The sequence below is a fragment of the Streptopelia decaocto genome (assembly GCF_964273445.1).
Source record: "Streptopelia decaocto genome assembly, chromosome: 25".
Classification (NCBI taxonomy): Eukaryota; Metazoa; Chordata; class Aves; order Columbiformes; family Columbidae; genus Streptopelia; species Streptopelia decaocto.
In genome coordinates this window covers 1,846,589-1,865,560 of record NC_138680.1, presented here as the reverse complement: position 1 = coordinate 1,865,560, position 18,972 = coordinate 1,846,589, and the positions used below count along the sequence as shown (strand labels likewise).

General features: G+C 58.1%; 4 protein-coding genes across 6 annotated transcripts; 3 read left to right on the top strand and 1 right to left on the bottom strand.

Moving 5' to 3' along the window:
• The first annotated feature begins 2,233 nt into the window (after window positions 1-2,233).
• Window positions 2,234-8,809, top strand: TGFA (transforming growth factor alpha). 2 transcript variants are annotated; one of them, XM_082072694.1, is made up of 6 exons: window positions 2,234-2,357; window positions 5,007-5,060; window positions 6,639-6,762; window positions 7,699-7,848; window positions 7,934-8,046; window positions 8,124-8,809. In XM_082072694.1, the coding sequence occupies exons 1-6, from the start codon at window positions 2,324-2,326 to the stop codon at window positions 8,129-8,131; spliced, it is 483 nt and encodes a 160-aa protein (XP_081928820.1). In that variant the 5' UTR covers window positions 2,234-2,323; the 3' UTR covers window positions 8,132-8,809. The 2 variants fall into 2 exon arrangements, with proteins under 2 accessions (XP_081928820.1, XP_081928819.1); XM_082072693.1 differs by having other exon boundaries at window positions 7,934-8,809.
• Window positions 8,810-9,813: 1,004 nt separating this feature from the next.
• FAM136A (family with sequence similarity 136 member A) lies at window positions 9,814-11,453 on the top strand (the record flags this gene model as incomplete). Its single annotated transcript, XM_082072740.1, has 3 exons — window positions 9,814-9,930; window positions 11,043-11,183; window positions 11,265-11,453. Exons 1-3 carry the CDS (start codon window positions 9,844-9,846, stop codon window positions 11,451-11,453), a joined length of 417 nt encoding a protein of 138 aa, XP_081928866.1. The 5' UTR covers window positions 9,814-9,843.
• SNRPG (small nuclear ribonucleoprotein polypeptide G) lies at window positions 11,340-13,884 on the top strand. Of its 2 annotated transcripts, none has more exons than XM_082072742.1 (4): window positions 11,340-11,473; window positions 12,586-12,608; window positions 13,304-13,428; window positions 13,677-13,884. In XM_082072742.1, the coding sequence occupies exons 2-4, from the start codon at window positions 12,590-12,592 to the stop codon at window positions 13,725-13,727; spliced, it is 195 nt and encodes a 64-aa protein (XP_081928868.1). In that variant the 5' UTR covers window positions 11,340-11,473; window positions 12,586-12,589; the 3' UTR covers window positions 13,728-13,884. The 2 variants fall into 2 exon arrangements, with proteins under 2 accessions (XP_081928868.1, XP_081928867.1); XM_082072741.1 differs by lacking the exon at window positions 11,340-11,473 and adding an exon at window positions 12,292-12,410.
• A 572-nt stretch (window positions 13,885-14,456) lies between these two features.
• On the bottom strand, window positions 14,457-18,914 carry PCYOX1 (prenylcysteine oxidase 1). Its single transcript, XM_082072731.1, has 6 exons — window positions 18,621-18,914; window positions 18,338-18,544; window positions 17,174-17,348; window positions 16,481-16,692; window positions 16,119-16,271; window positions 14,457-15,815 (listed from the first exon to the last, which is right to left on the bottom strand). The coding sequence occupies exons 1-6, from the start codon at window positions 18,712-18,714 to the stop codon at window positions 15,157-15,159; spliced, it is 1,500 nt and encodes a 499-aa protein (XP_081928857.1). The 5' UTR covers window positions 18,715-18,914; the 3' UTR covers window positions 14,457-15,156.
• Window positions 18,915-18,972: the final 58 nt, after the last annotated feature.

The window sequence follows — 18,972 nt, the reverse complement described above, 5'->3', positions numbered from 1 at the left end:
AATACAGTATATTCCCTTGTGGGATTGTTCTTGTTCTTCCAAGGTCAGTGGTTATAAATAAAAAATTTCAAAACCATTTTTTAAAGCTGATTTTTTTTCACTCTCCATCCCTTGTGCCGCAGGGCCCCAAAGCCAGGGGTTTTTTGCCCCATTTTAGCACCGCTCTTTCTCAGCACATCCTCACGCCGGGAGGAAAGAGACGCCTGCTCGTCCGACTCGCCCGTGACTTCCCGACCGGCTTTCTAGGTACTGTTGAGCATCATCCCCAAATTCCTTTGGGCTTACGGCTCCCGCCCGCGGCGCCTCCTCCCTGCCACCCTTCCAGTTCTTGCAGCTCCTTCCCCCGAGTGATTCACACCAGGAGTGGGAGGATTATTGCAAAGGAGGAAACCTCTATTTACAAATAAATATCCCGATTATCAGCCCCGGGGAGTGATGGGGGGGGCGAGAACAAGAATGGAGGGAACCGCACGACCTCGCCGGGGTCGTCTCGCAGGTTGTTTTTCCCTTGGGTGGCTGGAAAGTGAATCACTGGCCACCGGCGGAGGGTTTGGTGGCCCTTTGCGGTGACAATAGGGAAGCCACCCCAGGACTCGGTGGCCGGCGGGGTTTGTTCTTTGCTGCCTCGCAGGGTGCAAGGGTTGGGGTGTTGGGGGTGAACCCCAAAACTGGGAGCGCTGTGAGGTGCCCAAAGGTTGCGCAGCCCCCAGAGCCACATTTGGTGGGATGTTTGCACACGGCCGAGGCTCCGGTAGGAGTTTTGGAGGTGGGCGACGGGTGTTGTGCTGAAACACTTGGGTTTTTTGGGGGGTAAAAGCAGGTGCTGGGGATTTCGGGGCTCGGCAGCGTTGGGAACAAGCGGCTCCTTCAAAGAGCTGCTTTCAAGCGCGGAGGTGAGATGGTATCAGCTGGGAACGCGGGGAAGGCTCCGGCTCCGCGCACACCGCAGGGCTGGGAGCAGCTCCCACGGGGACGCCGGCTGAGCACCCACACGGGGGGGTCCAACGGGGTCCTCTCGCTGTCGTAGTTCCCCCCAAAAACACATGGACCCATCTGCAAGGCTGAGCTGCATCTCAGGAGGCTTCCAAGGATGGGACAAGTGTCCCGGGGGGAGACGCGCTTGCCACCGGTGACTTTGTGTCCGTGACCATCCTTGTGGTCCCCACCAGGACGTGTTGTCCCCCCATCCCCATGCAACATCTCAACCCCCCCGTGAAGGGAACCTGGGCTCGGCCCTCCCGATTCGGGGTGACAAAGGCTGGGCTCAGCAAGGCGAGGAAGGGGCGTAGGCGCTGGGCCAGCAGCAGCCCAAGGAACGCGCTTGCGGTCAGTGAAGCAACCAGGGAGCCCGAGCCCAGTGATGCAAAGGGGGGGGAAACTGGGGGACTGCTCCTCCCAGCCCCCCAACCCCACAAACAGACCATGCAGGGTGATGGATGAGTGGGTGCCATGGGTGTCACCCCCGCCAGAAGCAAATACGGATGACACAGGGTGACCCAGAGCCCTAATTTCAGCCTCCTCGGAGGAAGATGGGCTGGGAGGGGGGGCAAGACCTGGGTGGGTAACGTGGCCTGGGACACACTGGGCTGTTTCCCCCCCCGGGGGCAGGAGTGGGGACAAGGGGACAATCTGGGGGGGGGGCACATCAGTGGGGGGGATCATGAAGGGGGCAAGATCCTATGACACGTGGAGCTGTTTCCCACCGTGGGGCAGCAGCGGGGTGGGGGGACACATGGGGACAACCCGAGGGGTGCACGGGGTCGCAAGACCCGGGTGGGTCCCGTTCCCTGTAACACGCGGGGCTGTTTCCCACCGTGGGGCAGCAGTGGGGCGGGGGGACACGGGGGCAATCCGGGGTGGGGATCGCAAGACCCGGGTGGGTCCCATTCCCTGTAACACGCGGGGTTGTTTCCCACTTTGGGGCAGGAGGGGAACAATCCGGGGGGGGTTGCACCCATCAACGAGGGGGTCGCAAGACCCGGGTGGGTCCCGTTCCCTGTAACCCGCGGGGTTGTTTGCCACCTTGGGGCAGGAGGGGGACGCGGGGACAATCCGGAGGGGGGGTCGCAAGACGCGGGTGGGTCCCGTCCCGTGTGACACGCGGGGCGGGTGGGTGACACACGGGGGTGGGGGGGGCCCGGCCGCGGGGGGGGGCCCGGGGGTGGCTCCGCCCCGGGGCCGCAGTGGCTGGCGGCGAGTCCGCGCCCATTTCCGCCGGCGCGGAGCCCGGCCCCTCGCCCGCCGCGCTGCCGGGGACCCGGGACCCGCCACCGCCACCGCCACCTCCGCCGCCCCCCCGCCGCCCCCAGCGCCACCGACAGCGATGCCGGGAGAGGCGGCGGCCGCGCTGGCCATGGGTAGGTGCGGGGGGCACGCACATATACACCCCGGGACCCCCAGCCCTTCGTCCCGGGGGTGGTGGGGTGGGTGTGGGGCTCCGCGCCCCCTAAACTTTCCCAGCAGCTCCGCACCGATCACCCATTTATTTATTCTATAACGTTGGGGGTGTTTGCGTCTTGGGGTGTGAATCGGTGGTTTCTTGCTGTTTAAATCCTCCCCCCCCACAAAAATGAAAAGAAAATTGGCTCCGGTCCCTCCCGAAGTTATTTGCTCGATCGCTCCTGGGAACGCGCGGCCTCGGCGGGAGAACCGGCCCTCCAGTCTCGCTCATTGACTTTAGGGTAGAGTTAATTAGCGTTGGCATATTGCTGGGTTTGCAATTAAAAGGAGGGGATGTTGATGGTGTGTTGCTTTTGGGGTTGTTGAGCTGCGGGGGGGGAATGTGGGCTGGACATGGGTGATGCTGCACGGGACGGGACGGACCCGGACACCGCGACACGCACCCCAAATCCCGGAGATTTGGTGATTTTTAGAGGTTTGGGGGAGCACAGACCCGGGACGTGGGTGATGTTTTGGTACCGAGGAAGGTGACCCCGGGGTGGGGGCTGATGGGGGGGCAGCACTTGCTGCACCTTGTTTGGCTTCTTTCTGCTGTCCCGAAGGATTGTGTCACCTGCAGCACCGGGGCTCTGCTGAGCTGGGGACAGGGGGGACAAGGCAGTGACAGAGAGAGGCTCTTTGCAGCACTTGTGTTTGGGAAAGTCCCCCGTTTTGGCCCCCCTCTCGCTCCACTCCTCCGACACTTCGTCTCCTTTGAGCATCCCTTGGGTGGGCAGTCAGTTGCTCCATCCTCAGCTTGTCCAGAGGCTCCCAGCAACCTATTTTGGGGACGCCCATGTCCCCTCTGCACCCGCTTTGTCACTCGTGTGGCTTTGGACCCCGTCGTCCTTGCTGGTCGCCCATCCCGGGGGGCTGAGCTCTCCCCAGTGCCCCATCCAGGGGTGGCGGCTGGTCCCAGGTTGGGGACAAACCCCCGCGCTGTCCCAGCCGCTGCGTGGGGAGAGGAGCCCTCGCTAAACCACATCAAACGGGCAGATCGGAGCATCCGCTGGAAGTACCGAGCGAACGCGGAGCCTCCTCCAGCCCCATGTGTGTGCAAAACCAAGGGGAAAATCTGGGATAAGCGGATTAAGGGGGAAAAACTCAGGGCAGGGAACAAACCCCGGGGAAAACTGGGAGCTCCTCATAAGGAACATTACGAGTCGCTGGAGGCGAGAGGGGCTGAGCCCTTGGCTGGGGGTGCAGGAGAAGCGGAGGCTGGTAATTAATGTTGCGTTGGGGATGGAGTCGTTAAGTGCGAGGCCTGGGGATCATTGGCAAGTGGGGTGTCGCCTGCTGGGAGGGTGAAATTAGGGGGGGGCTTTGCTGGCAAAGAGACCTTCCCAAAGCCAGGGGGGGCCTGGGGATGGGTGGGATGGGGGGCAGCAGCCTGGCTGAGCGCCCACTTTGAAATAAACCCGGAGACATTGGCACAGGATTTGATTTTCTGAGGTCTGGAGAGAGGAAAAAGCTGCCAACACGGCTGGGGGGGGCGCCAAAAAACAAGGGAGGGCGGATACTCAGGGCAGGTGGATGCAGCTCGTGGGGGTCCCAGTTTGAGTAGTTAAACCAAGGGTGCAGATGCTCTGTGTCCCCGTAAGGTGCCCAGTGTCCCCATAAGGTGCCCGGTGTCCCCGCTCGGCTCTCAGGTCTCACCAGAGCCCTTGGCCGGGCTCCTCCGGCCAAAGTGCCTTTAGCACGGGTGTGGTTTTATACGGTGCAGAAGAGGCAAACGGGGTCCCAGCAGGAGGACGGACAGACTGGGGTGCTGGGGGGGATGATAGAGCCGCCCCATGACATGGGGATGAGTCGTTTCCCAAATAACACGTTGTTTCCTCGGTGTGTGGAGGTGCGGGGTATCGGAGGTGCGGGGTATCGGCCGGGGCAGGAGGGTGAAGCATCTTCCAGCAACAAGCAGCTGGACAGCAGTGAACAACCAAAGCTGGGAGGAGACGAGAGGCTTAAAATTACATTTCCACGGGAGGAAAATCCCCGGGGGTTTGGCCGGGAAAGGTGTGATGGGGAGATGCCGAAATGAGGGGAGCCGCTGCCATAACCAAACCCGCGGGTCGCTGCCGGGTTTGCTGGGTGCGTGGTTTGGTCCCCGCCCGCCGCCTTTCTGCATGATTTCATTAAACCCGCGGAAGAAATTGGGTCAAACCCAGCGATGGGGCTGCTTGGCCTCATCTGCCTTCACACCCCGGGGTCGAGCCGCCACGGAAAAGCCTTTTAGCTGGGGAGGGGGGTTCCCCAGCCCAATCCAACCCTCACAAAGGGGTTTGAGGGGTTGTTGTGAGCCTGTCTGGACCTTCAGCCCCCCCGGGCTGCAGGGCTATTTCTGTCCACACAGAATATTTTTGCTTGCATGGGACCCGCCACCCCTGAGCATTTTGCACCACGGAGCCCCGCTCGCACTCTGTGGGTTTTGCGTTCTGGTTTTATCCCCACGCCCAGCAAACCCCATCACATTTTTCCTTTAAAAAAAGATATAAATGTATAATTTTTTGAGTGATTTTGGGTCGGGGGGTGATGCGGTCGGTCTGACCACCCTCTCTGCTCTCTGGCAGGTGTGCTGCTCGCCGTGTGCCACGCGCTGGAGAACACCACGGCGGCCCGGAGCGGTGAGTTTGGTGATGGGGCAGAGCCAGGGGGGTGGTTTTTGGGGTGGTCGCATTGTCATCCTGCCCAGGAACAGGCAGCAAAGTGGGGGTGTGGGTGAACAATCCCCTGAGCGGGTGCTGGACCAGCAGGGATGCTCCTGCATCCCGTCCTGCATCCCGTCCTGCATCCCGTCCTGCATCCCGTCCTGCATCCCGTCCTGCATCCCGTCCTGCATCCCGTGTGGCCCCCAGCATCCAGGTGCTTTATCCCCAAAGGGGTATTCCCCATTTTGGGGGGGTCAAACCCTGGCGTGTGGGGAAGTTTGGTCTCATTAACCACGCGGGGAAGCTGAGGGTGCCTGATGCCGGCACCGAGCCGGTTGCACCCGATAAATCGCCTCATTCATAAACGCAGCACAATGGGCCGCAATAGCCCAGAGCCCTTCACGTGCCGGCAGTTTGCAGGCACGGATGGGAAAAATATTAAATAAATAAACAGCAAAACACAAAACCACTCATTTTGGGGCCAGAAAACCTCCTTTTGAGGCTGGAAAATAGGTTTGAGGGCAGCGGTTGGGAAGAGTTAAAGGGAACGGTGCTACCGCGGAGGATGCTCGCAGCCCTTTTTCTGATGGATTCGTCCCCCGTTTGGGGGACTGGAGGAACGGGGGTGCTGCGAGGGGTGCAGCGGCAGTTGGGGACACGTTGGGGACACATTGGGGACAGAGATGGGGTGGGCACGGGTGGCAGCGCAGGGCTGCGGGAGGATGAGGTGGCTGCAATGTGGCCGACAGCTGCGGGGTTTAACACAACATCCCAGGAACCAGCTTGGGGACACGCTGGGGACAAAGGGACAGTGCAAAGCTGCGCTCGGCGCTCAGCTTTCTGGGTTAAAACCCCCAAAAAAGGGTTATTTGGGAGGGTTTATTTAGGCAGAACCAGGAGGCAGTGATTTTACCTCCAGCCTCAGCAGCGATGGGGACAGTGGTGACATTTCCCACCCTGAGGACCAAACCCCAGCTCCAGCATCTCTGAGGATGCTGCCACCACCTCCGACACCCCCAAACCTCCCACCGGTGCTTCTGTGACGGGGACACGGAGCCGCCGCGCCGGTCTTCACCTCCCCGAAGACCCGGAAGCATTCGTTAAGGCGTGGGTTTAATTAACCCCCGGGCCTGCCATAAATTCCCAGCAACAGGAACTTGAGGTGGCTTTGAAACGACAGCGATCGGATGTGATTTAGACCCCGGGCGAAGCCCAAAGCAGGATATTTGTTTCCCGTCTCTGCTGCGGAGGATAATTTAAACCAGCACGGGGTGTAATGGAAAACAGCATCGCGGCAAAGCCACCGGGCCGGGGCCGCAGCGGCCCCGCCGTTATTTAACTCTCTCCTCCTCCGTTTTGAAGCTTTAAGCTCTTTAGGAAATTCCTCCAGGCTTAATTTCAGCTCTGGTTTAAGTAGGACCTGTCTGGGCTCCGTCGCTCGGTCCTGGCCCAGGATGCAGCCGCTGCACCAGCAACCCCAAAATAAATATATCCAGCCCCAAAATAGAGATACTGACACTAAAAAATGCCGTTTTCTTCATGTTTTTGCCCCAGCTCCAGGCCCGCCGGTGGCGGCGGCGGTGAGGTCCCACTTCAACGACTGTCCCGACTCCCACAGCCAGTTCTGCTTCCACGGCACCTGCCGGTTCCTGGTCCAGGAGGAGAAGCCGGCGTGTGTGTAAGTGTCGGGGAAAAAGGAAAAAAATGTTTAAATCTCCCAAAAAGTGGGGGTGAAGCTGGTTTTGCTGGGCTCCACGTGGATGCGCTGGTCCTGGGGCTGATGCTCTCACCAATCCCTGGTCCTCTGGTTGATGTTTTCGTCCATCTCTGGGCGATGTTCTCGTCCATTCCTGGTCCTTTTTTTGATGTTCTGTTCTTTCCTGGTCCTTTTTTTGATGTTCTTGTCCTTCCCTCGTCCTTGGGTTAGTGTTCTCATTCATGCCTGGTCCTTGGGTTGCTGTTCTCATCCTTCCCTGGTCCTCGGGTTGGTGTTCTCATCCATACCTGGTCCCTGGGTTGATGTTCTCGTCCTTCCCTGATCCTTGCGTTGGTGTTCTCATCCATACCTGATCCTTGGGTTGGTGTTCTCATGCATACCTGGTCCTTTTTTTGATGTTCTCTTCCTTCCCTCGTCCTTTTTTTGATGTTCTCTCCCATCCCTGATCCTTTTATTGATGTTCTTGTCCTTCCCTGGACCTTGTTTTGATGTTCTCGTCCTTCCCTGGACCTTCGGTTGATGTTCTTGTCCATCTCTGGTCCTTTTTTAGATATTCTCATCCATCCCTGGTCCTTTTTTTGATGTTCTCGTCCTTCTCTGGTCCTCGGGTTGGTGCCCTTGCCTACCCCTTGGTCCTCAGGTTGATGTTCTTGTCCATTCCTGGTCTTTTTTTTGATGTTCTCATCCACCCCTGGTCCTTGGGTTGATGTTCTTGTCCACCCGTGGTCCTCAAGTTGATGTTCTCGTCCATCCCTGGTCCTTTTTTGATGTTCTCATCCACCCCTGGTCCTCGGCTTGATGCTCTTGTCCATCTGACGGTCCTTGGGTTGACCTCGGGTCGATGCTCTCACCCACCCCTGCTTGGGGGCAATACTGACGTCCCCCCCACCTCCGCAGGTGCCACTCGGGGTACGTGGGGACGCGGTGCGAGCACGCCGACCTCCTGGCCGTGGTGGCCGCCAACCAGAAGAAGCAGACGATCACCGCCTTGGTGGTGGTGTCCGTGGTGGCCTCGGCGCTGCTCGTCGGCATCTGCCTCCTCATACAGTAAGTCCGGGGGGGTTCCGGGGGTGGATTTTGGGGTTGGATGGCGATGAGCCCCCCATGACCATCCCCTCCCGCTCCGTTGCAGCTGCTGCCGGCGGTGGAAACGTTGCCCGTGGTGCCGGGCGCCCGGCGGGGGGGACCAGGAGAAACCGGGGGGGCTCCTGAAAAGCGGCGCCTCCTGTTGTCACAGCGAGACGGGTAAGGGGGGACCCTGGGGACAGCGCGGGGGGACCCCGGCCCCCGCCAGCCCCCCGGTCTGATTGTGCTCCCCGCAGGGGTCTGACGGAACGGGGGGGTCCCGCCGCCGCCCCCCGCCCAGGACGCCCAGGACCAGCGCAGCATCTCCTCTGATTTTTGTCTATTTTTTGTTATTTTCTTACGTTTTTTCTTTATCCCCCCCCCACCACAGACCCCCAGCAAATGGTGGGGGGGCGGGTTCTTTGGGTTTGGGTTTGTTTTCCTTTGTTTCTCGTTTTTTTGGGTGTTTTTTACAACCAGAACTGCTCCCGCGGGATGGGGCTTTATTTTCCTATAGAGCCAGAAGCGCCGGCGGAGCCCCCGCCCCGGACCGCGCCGATTTTGGGGACAGAAACCAGCTTTTTATTAATAACAAAATGAACCTTAATCCTAGGAAATCTCCTCAAACCGCTGCTCTAACCTCCCGGCGCAGCGTTAATCTTTTCCGTAGCCTTTATCATAACCAACCCAAAGCTTTATTTTGGTTTGTTTCTTTGGGGTTTTTATTGGGTTTTGGTTTTATTTGTTGGTTTTTTTTTGTTTGTTTGTTTCTTTTTGTTATTTTTTTTTGTTTGTTTTTAAAGTCGCAGTTACTTTCATGTCTTCTGTATATGTTGCACTGAAAGTTAATATTTAATGTTTTAATTTATTTTGTGTGGTTAAATTAATTTTGATTTCTATAATATGTTATTGTGATCATCTCTTCCCCCCCCCCCCCCCCCACACCTGGATTATAGTTATTTAAGTGATATAAAGGACACTTTTTTCAGAAAACCTGTCTCTTGGGGCTTTTTTTGGGGGGGATATTTGCAAATGTGGTGAACGCTGTTTCCTTTGTCCCCCCCAGCACAGCTGCTGTGCACGTGCCGCTGCAGATACAGTTGGGGGGGGACAGGCCTTGTGACCCCCACAATTGGGTCAAGACCCCCCAGCCTTGTGTGTGGGGCTGTGAATTGGGTTGAAGTGGGTGCTGGGGAGGGTGGGGGGGTCTAGATTTGGTGCTGCTGCAAAGAAGAGGGGGGATTGAGCCCCCCCAATGGGGATCAGTTCTCCCCCAACCTGACCTCAGTGTGTGGGGCTGTAAAATGGGTTAAAGTGGGTGCTTGGGGGTGTCCAGATTTGGTGCTGCTGCAAAGATGGGCTGCATTGAGCCCCCCCAGATGTGGTTGGGGGGCTGTGAAATGGGTTAAAGTGGGTGTCCAGATTTGGTGCTGCTGCAAAGAGGGGCTGGATTGAGCCCCCCCCCCTAGTGGGGTGAGCCCTCCCTCACCCTCAGCGTTCCCGGTTGTGAAATGGGTTAAAATGGGTGCGGGGGCAGGGGGGGGATGTCCAGATTTGGTGCTGCTGCACCGAGCGGCCGGATTGAGCCCCCCAATGGGGTTAGCCCCCCCACAACCTGCCCTCAGTGTGCAGGGCTGTGAAATGGTTTAAAGTGGGTGGTGGGCGGGGGGGTTCTAGATTTGGTGCTGCTGCAGGGAGCGGCCGGATCGCCACCCCCCCGCCCCGCGTGGGGACCCACGCGTGTTCCGGGCACGGGGCTATTTTGGGAGCAGCGCTGCCCCCCCCCCCCCCTCCCCGCTCAGTTATTTATAAGATTCTTGGAGCTTTGCTGCGGGTACAAACCCAGCAGGATTTTGTAAGGGGGTCAATCCCAACCCCCCCCGTGCGGAGCGTTCACCCGCGCTGCCCGCGGTCCCCCCGCCCCGGGGCGGTGCCGCAGCCCCGGACCCGCCCCCGGTTCCCCCCCCCCGGGCCGGGATGGCGGAGGCGGCGCAGGGCCGGGTGCAGGCGGCGGTGGAGAGCGCGGTGCAGGGGCTGGAGCGGGAGCGCATCCGCGCCATGCAGGTACCGGCGGGCGGGGGACACCCGGGGGGGGCCGGACCGCGGGGGATCCGCTGCCGCCCCCCCCGCCCCGGGCATGTGAGCGGCGGGACGCGGGGGGCGTGCGCAGGGTGTGCCCCACCCGGCGTGTTCTGGAACCCCCCGGTGTGTCCTGGAACCCCCCGGTGTGTTCTGTGTCCCCGTCCCCCCCCCAGGGTGTGATCTGTGACCCCACAGCTTCCTGTGCCCCCCCCCCACAATGCCCTGAGCAAGCCCTGTGCCCCCCTGCACCCCTTGTCCTTGCCCTGTGCCCCCCCAGCCCCCTCCACTCTGCACGGCCCTTGCCCCCCCCCCCCATTCCATTGCGTGCCCTGTGCAAGCTCAGTGCTCCCCCCGCATGTCCTGTGCCCCCCCTGACACATCCTGTGCCCCCACACGTCCTGTGGTCGCTACACATCCCTGTGCCCCCCCAGTTCATGCCCTGTGCCCCCAGTGCCTTGTCCCCCTATACATGCCCTGCGACCCCCACAGATGCCCTGTGCCCCCCCACTTCATGCCCTGTCCTCCCCATGCCCTATGTCCCCCAGTACCCCTATACATTCCATGTTCCCCCAGTTCGTACCCTGTGCCCCCCATTTCATGCCCTGTGCCTCCCATGCCCAGTGCCCCTATACATTCCCTGTCCCCCAAGTTCATGCCCTGTGCCCCTCCATGCCCTGTGCCCCCCATGCCCTGTGCCCCCCCCAATTCATACCCTGTGCCCCCCCCATTTCATGCCCTATGCCCCCCATGCCCTGTGCCCCCCATGCTCTGTGCACCCCCGTGCCCTGTGGCCCCTCCAGTTCATCTCCTGTACCCCTATTCCCTGTGCCCCCCCCAATTCATGCCCTGTACCCCCAATACCCTGTGTCCCCCATGCCCTGTACCCCCATGCCCTGTGCCCCCCGGTGCCCCTATACGTTCCCTGTCCCCCAAGTTCATACCCTGTGTCCCCTGTGCCCTGTACCCCATTCCCTGTGCCCATGGTGCCCTCACACCTGCCGCTTGTGGCTCCTCACATGCTGCTCCCCCAAAGCCTTGGGGGGGGATCCCCGCAGTCTGCACCCCTCTGACCCCCCCCCGTTGTGCCCCCCCAGGGCGCCATGTTCCGCTGCAGCGCGCGGTGCTGCGAGGACGACGCGGCCACCATGCAGCAGGTGCAGCGCTGCATCGAGCGCTGCCACGCGCCCCTGGCGCAAGCACAGGCCATCGTCACCGCCGAGCTGGAGCACTTCCAGGTGACACGGGGGGGACACGCACACGGGGGGGTGGCGGCTGTCACACGGGGGACACGCTGACCCCCCTCCACGTGTCCCCAGGACCGGCTGAGCCGCTGCACGCTGCACTGCAACGACAAGGCGCGGGACGCGCTGGAGGCCGGCGGCAGCGAAACGCGGGTGCGGGGGCAGCTGGACGCCTGCCTGGCCGCCTGCGGGGACGACCACCTGCGCCTGGTCCCCGCCATGGCCAAGAAGATGAAGGACAGCCTGGCCGCCATCCCGCAGTAGCCCCCGCGCGCTCATTAAAGGCGAGGGGCCACGGCTGTCGGGGTGCTGGGGGTGCGGGGTGCGATGTATTGGGTGATGCTTTGCGGGGGGTGATCCCTGTGTGGGTGTGGGGTGATGCACATGTGTGTGCAAGGTGGGGTGGATCCCCTGCTCGAGTGCGATATATCGGGGGGGTGCTCGTGCTTATGCAGGGATGGGGTGAGACATATACTTGCTGCGCATTTTGGGGTGCCTGTGTGTGCGTGCACCATGTGGGGTGACCCCTATGTGCAAGCATGGTGTGGGGGTGACCTGCGCGGGTGTGCAATGCACAGGGTGACCCCCACGTGTACACAGAGCACGTGGTGACCCCTGCACGTGTGCAAAGCACAGGGTCACCCCCGTGTGCAAAGCACAGGGTGACCCTCCTGTGCACACATTGCACACAGTGACCCCTGCATGTGTGCACTGCACAGGGTGACCCTCCTGTGCACACATTGCACACAGTGACCCCTGCATGTGTGCACTGCACAGGGTGACCCCTGCATGTGCAGGGAGTGGGGGTGACCTCTGCAAGCGTGCAATGGAGAGGGTGATCCCTACGTGCGTGCAGCAGCATCGGGGTGTCCCCCGCCCGTGTGCAAGGTGCGGGTGACCCCAGTGCATGTGCAGGGAGTGCGGCCTCTGCAAGGCCCGGGCAAAGCGTGGCGGCCATGCCGCCGTATCACCCCGTGTAGCCGCGCAAAGCGGCGCGGCGCAGCGCTTCGCGCATCCCGCCAGCGCGCCGCTGCTCGGGGGAGTGCGGTAGCGGGCGGTGATTGGTGGGCGCGAAGCGCGTCGGGAAGGAGGGCGGGAGCGAGGCGCGATCGCTATTGGCTAGCGGGGGCGGCGTGGTGACGTCAGAGCGCGACGCGAGTGGTGGAGGGAGAGGGATCGTGGAGCCGCCATGAGCAAAGCGCACCCGCCCGAGCTGAAAAAGTGCGAACGGGGCCGGGAGCGGGGCCGGGGCGGGGAGCGGCTGCGGGGGAGCGCAGCGGCGGGGCCGCCGCGGTCCGGCGGGCAGCGCGCTGTCATGGCGGCGCTGAGGGAAGGGGCGGGGGGTCTCTCTTTCCCGCCCGCCGTGCTGAGCGGCCGCCGCCGCCTCTCGTTGCAGGTTCATGGACAAGAAGCTGTCATGTGAGTCCCGGAGCCGCTCCCGGCCGCCAGTTGTGTGTCTGCGCCGGTAAAAGGGCTGCGAGGCTGCGGGGGAGCGACCCCCGTCCTGCTCAGCCCAGCCAGGCCCGCGGGGGTGGGCGCTGATGAGTTTCAGGCTTCAAAATCTGTTAATTGGATCAATATTAATTTAAAATGTGCACGGCAAAAGTAAGAACAGGCGTTTCTTAGCGCTTCTCACTCTCTGAACTGCCTGAAAGGAGCTTGGAGCCAGGGGGGTCGGGCTCTGCTCCCCAGGAACAAGCGCCAGGAGCAGAGGAAACGGCCTCAAGTTGCTCCAGGGGAGGTTGAGGTTGGATCTGGGGAACAATTTCTTCCCCAAAGGGCTGTGGGGCATTGGAACAGGCTGCCCAGGGCAGTGCTGGAGTCACCATCCCTGGAGGGCTGGACAGACGGACATGAGGTTCTCAGGACATGGGGCAGTGGTTGGGTTGATGGTTGGACTCAATGAGCTCGATGGGCTTTTTCAACCAAAATTATTATTACAACATCATATGTGATGTGCAAAATGCTCCTAAAGAACAAAAGAATCACAGAATATTAGGGATTGGAAGGGACCTTGAAAGATAATCTAGTCCAGTCCCCCTGCCAAAAGAACCTCAAGTTCAGCGATTTTTATGTTTTTTTCAACTTCTTTAAACACACTTAATTTCTGGTAGTGAAACTAAATGGCGGCCGACACGTCCAGGGGATCTTGCGGGGCTTCGATCCCTTCATGAACCTCGTCATCGATGAGTGCGTGGAGATGGCGCCGGGGGGACAGCAGAACAACATCGGCATGGTGGTGAGTGCCGCCGCCAAAACGGGGGGGACCGGACACACACCAGCCTCAGTGTGTGTCAAATGGTTATATGTGGTATGATAGAGAATGATGGGTGGGGTTTTAGAGCTAAAATCAGTCTGTGCTGATCCTTGGGAGGGAATTCTGATGATTTTTAGGCACAATATCAGCCTTTTAGGAAAATAAATTAGAGGAAGGGGGGGACGTTCAGCGCCACATCTCACCGACTACTCTCAATTTTTCCCTTTTAGGTAATACGGGGAAACAGCATCATTATGTTGGAAGCTTTGGAACGAGTATAATGCCAGAGGAACCTGCGTCGTTACCAGCTGTGATGAGACCCAACCCGCCCTTTTTCTTTACTTATTGAATCTGCCCAAAGCATCCCTGAGTGTAAACCCTTATTTTGTTTGTTTTGTTTTGGTTTTTTTTTGTTAAATAAATTTTGTAATGATTGGCGTAACTTCTGTCAGTTTCTCTTGTGTTTTAGGGTAACAGGGTGGCTGAAATGTGCTGGTGGGGGCAGTTTTTCTGCTTTAAAACTCTGAGGCTGAATCCGTTGGATTTGATGTTAAATCGGCGCTTCTTTGTGTGTCCTTCCCCTTAATATCTCATAAAAAAAGAAGCTACGAAGCCGCAGCATTAGTTGAGTGCATTGTCGGTTCTTAATTGGGAGGAAAACGGGGAAAATTCCCCTCTAAGAGTGATGCGGAGTGTTGGCACCAAGCTGGGCTGTCTGAAAGTAGGACTTTTTCTTTTAAATAATGATTTTTATTCTTATTTCTGCATCACAGAGTTGCGATGCACTAATTAAAGCCTGTGGGGGCTGAACTGGACCAAATAAACTTTTGGGTCTTTCTCCTAAATGGTGGAAATTGGCCTTTTTGGTTTGTTTTTGTGAGTCCTTTCTGATGGTCTTTGTCATTGCATTTTTGATACAAATCGGTGCAAAGTGCATTAAAAATGCTTTTCTTGCAGCTGCGTGCCCTGTGGCACAGCGAGGAGGCAGCTGAACCACGAGATCAGTGCATTAATTTTATTATTTAACTCTAAACTTTATATTCCCACACCGTTTGAGGTATTGTAGTGATGCGAGATGCAGCCAAGGGACACAGTATTTTCAGTAGAAGTTTCTATAACCTTTTGTGCCCTATTATCTAAATTATTAATCCCTTAAAACCTCGACAAAGCAAAGGATAATCTCTGGTTTTCCTTAATAACCCCCCCATTTCAGCAATTTCTGCACCCCCAGCAGCCCAGTCCCCCCACCCATAAGCCCCAGTTCTTGTTCTGGAAGCAAATTTAGGAATCCAGCCCCAATTTCCACCACACTAATCCCACCCCAAGCAAGAAATATTCGATACATGATTCCAAAATAGTCAAGGCAGAGATGTACAGTCGAGAATTTGTTTGGTTTTGGGTTTTCTTCCCCCATCTGAAACGTTCAGAGAGGAAAAACCACATGCAGGGTTAATCACAGTGATGCAGATCCTGAGTTTGGCAGCCCCTTTGGGGTCAAAATGGTGTTTTAAACAACTTCTTTAGGCTTTTGTAGACAACTTCAGTCTCGCGTAGGGACATACCGAGGAGCTCACTCAAACTTTTCCACCGCTGTTCACGTGTCTCCTCTGAGGGGCTAATCAAGGTGTTCCTTGCTCATTAGTGTTAATTATGGCTAAAAATCTCCGGGATGCCACCCGCAGGTCGTAGCGCGGACGTCCCTTTTGAGGCTCAAAGCTCCGTTTTCAGCTTTTCGTGCAGATCCTCCTGGTCGACGTGGTCGGCGTTGCTGTACCAGCGGTGGAAGGCGAGCAGGGCAGCGTTTTTGGCGGCGATGGCGCTCATCTCCATGGCGCTGGCCGCCCGCTCGATGCCGTTCAAATAGTAGACGGCATCGTGAAGAATAATGGGGGGACACTTTTCCGGGGGGCCGTACTCGGGGTACGCCAACCATTTCTTGACTTTGACGGAGTCGTAGGAGGAGAAAAGCAAGTTGAGCTGCTCTTTGGTGAGCTCCTCTTTGGAAAACACCTTCCAAACGGCCGATTCCAAGGGCGCTTTTCCTTCGCCGCTTACGTCTCCCACCGGCGACACCACCCCGACGCTGTTAAAGAACAATTTGGGGTTTTCCGTGGTGAAAATGGCACCAAAATCGAAGGCGGATGAGTCGCGGTAACCGAAGAAAGAGGCGTTTAAGCGTCCGTGCACTAAGGTGGCGATGGTCTGGTGGTAAGGATTCAGGAAGTCGGGGACCGGAGGGTCGAAGTTTTTGAAGGTGATGTTGGCCGATTTGCGGCCCAGCGGAGCCGCGATGACGACGATGTCGTACGTGTCCCCCGTCAGCCCCGACGTGGTGTTGTACATCACGTGGTAGAGCTTCACCGGGTCCCCTGGCGGGAAAAAAATGGGAGAAAAAGCTCATTTTTCCCCATGGAGAGAATCCCATTTGTCCCTCCGGCTTTACGAATGCCATCCCATTTAGGTTAATAAAGACTTGTTGTGAGGTGAAGTCACTTTTTAAGCTGGTAGCAGCTTAGCTGAGCTTAGCTGCAAGCTGGGGCTTTGAGCAGAACCCGATTTTAATATTAAAACACCAAAAAAGACACAATTTAATTGTTTCCAGCCTGCCCAGAGTGGTGACAGAGGCCAGCGCCGTTCCCCTCCCCACCAACAGCAGAGCAAACCCAACTCACCGCTGCGACTGGGTCTGACTTTGGGCTCTATGGACAAAACCGTGCCAGGGATAACTTCGGCTTTGGACGCGTAGATAAGGCCGCTGCAGACAAGTTTGTTCCCCCCTTTGACTGACCAAAGGCCCGATTCGACGCCGGCCAGAGAAACAGCACCTGCGAGGAAACCAAAAGCATTAGAGCGGCTTGTTGGGCATCGTTCTGCGAGTATTTGAAACAGTAAGTGGAAAATTAGGTGAAAATTAGGCTTTTGTAACCCACTGACTGCTGCACGGCAGCAGCCCCGGGAGCAGGAATCCCACCCCCACGACAAGCACGAGGTCCCCAGGACATCTCCTGGAGAGATAAACCTACAAAACACACACCTACGAAAGCGTTGACGGTGACGCCTTGCCCGTAATTGACTCTCATGGCCGGACAAACCACCTCGTTGACGAATTTGTGGGAGAAGCCGGCTTTCTGCAAGGCCTCATCGATGGTTTGGTTCAGCAGGCGGGTGAAATCGTTCCCTCCAAGGGCGTGGAGCAGGCGCTCGTTGCTGCTGAAGGCGTAGTCGTGCGTCTGGTAGCGATAGATCCTGTAACCGGGGACAAAAAATAGGCGTTCAGTCACTGTTAATGTTTTATTTTGCCCTCGGAAGCGGTGGAGGATCTCAAAGCCCATCCTGAGAGCAGGAGGGCTGGTCCTTCCTTCCAGCTTTAGCCTAAGTGGGACATGCCAAAGTAGACCTGGACCTTCATTTATTTATATACTGATCTTTGCTAATGAAAGCGTTTTTCACGCAGTTATGAATTTAATTCTCTGTAGCACACGGGTGCCAGAACAACGGGCCATCCCGCACCTAACACGCTTTTCCACCGCAGCCTTTTTGAAGACGGCAGCGCTCATCTTGACCCTTTTCCTTAGAAAAATGACCAGAAATTGAAAAAGAGCAACCAGCGACTCCTTTCTCAGCAGTGACAGGATGATTTCGTGGACTTTTACAACTCATCGGCAGGTTTCGCAGCTTTCCCCGCAGATGCTTTCCCACTTTTTGTCTTCTTTTTGACCCAGCGCACCTCATGAACTTGTCCAGGATGTCCTCCACCCACATGGACAAGCGCAGGGGGTTGAGCCCGTAGTGCCACAGGAGCTTCAGAAGGTTGACGATGTACCAGCCGCTCTCCTCGAACACAAACTCTTCCCCGTTATAAATACCCGCCAGGCTGTCGTGCGGCGTGGCGGTCGAGAGGCCTCGAGGAAAAGGGCGAAAGAAGAGGTAATTTAATGAAAAGTCGACCTTGTGTCGAGCTAAACTGTATTACGCCTTGATTTTAACTTCACAAGACAACGCGGCTTCGCGTTGATAAGGGTGAGCAATTAAATATTGGAACCCTAAGACATGAGAAGGGGAATTAGCTCTTGACCAGGAGCCAGGTAGTTATTTGCGGTGACTTTTGGACCTTTATGATGGGATTAATGCATCACCCATGGCAAGGGGAGGGGGGGGTCCCTTTTCCCAGGGGGAAATTGAGGAAGGATTGGGGGGGATATTGGGAAGAAGGGGGTCACCCGAGGCTTATTCTTTGTGGGGATGTCCCTGCAGCACAGAGAGAGAGCTGGACCCAAAGGATCCCTTGGCAGGGGGTTGATTTTGGGGTTGGGGATGCTGGGTGGGGGGAGATATTAGGGAATGATATGGGGGGGAGGTATGGGGGAAGGATTTGGGGGGGCTGGAAATAATGGGGAACGATATCTGGGGTATATTGGGTAGGGATATGGGGGGGTGACATATTGGGGAGGAATATAGGGGGAGATACTGGGGGAGAAGGGAGCTTGTTTATGGGGGTGTCCCTGCAGCAGAGGGAGAGATGGACTCAGAGCATCCCTGGGAGGGGTGGAGGGTGATTTTGGGGTGAAGAGATGCTGATTTTGGGGTGAGAGGTGGGGATTTTGCGGTGGGGGAATGGTGATTTTGGGGTGAAGAGACAGTGATTTGGGGGGGACGGTGATTCTGGAGTGAGGAGATGGTGATTTTGGTGTGGGGGGATGCAGATTTTGGGGTGAGGAGACGGTGATTTGGGGAGGATGGTGATTTTGGAGTGGGGGGATGCAGATTTTGGTGTGGGGGGATGCAGATTTTGGGGTGAGGAGACGGTGATTTGGGGGGGGATGGTGATTTTGGGGTGGGGGCTGTAGATTTAGGGGTGCGGGGGTGCCGGGAGGGGGGTATCCGCACTCACCCAGCTCCTTGACGAAGTGTTTCATGTGCAGGTTGAGGGGGTGGATGACGGACCCCCCCGCCTCGTACGCCGCCCCCTCCAGCTGCAGCGTCGCCAGCCGCCCCCCCAGCGCCGCCTTCTCCAGCACCTCCAGCCGGACGCTCCTCCCGAATTTCTGCCGCAAGAAATAAGCGGCGGCCGCTCCGCCGATCCCGCCTCCGATCACGGCTGGGAGAACGGTCAGTCAGTCAGGACCGGCGCCCCACGCAGCCCAGCCCCCCAGACACACACCCCCACGCCGTACCGATCTTGCCGGGGGCATCGCGCCGCGCTCCGCGGGCCGGGCCGGGCGGGCAGAGCGCGGCGAGGAGCAGCAGGAGGCGGCGGAGGGCCGGCATGGCGCTGGCTGGCGGGGCGGGCCCGGCCCGTCAGCTGGTTCCGCCGCGGCGGGGCCGGGCCCGTTGTCACCGCCATAGCAGCGGTCGGGTGACCGTGGACTAACAGCGCCGCTGGTGTAGTGGTATCATGCAAGATTCCCATTCTTGCGACCCGGGTTCGATTCCCGGGCGGCGCAGAACTTTTTCTCCCCCTTAATTTTTTTTTCTTTTTCCTATTTGCTCGCTCCTTTATATCTTTATTACTTAATTATGAATTTT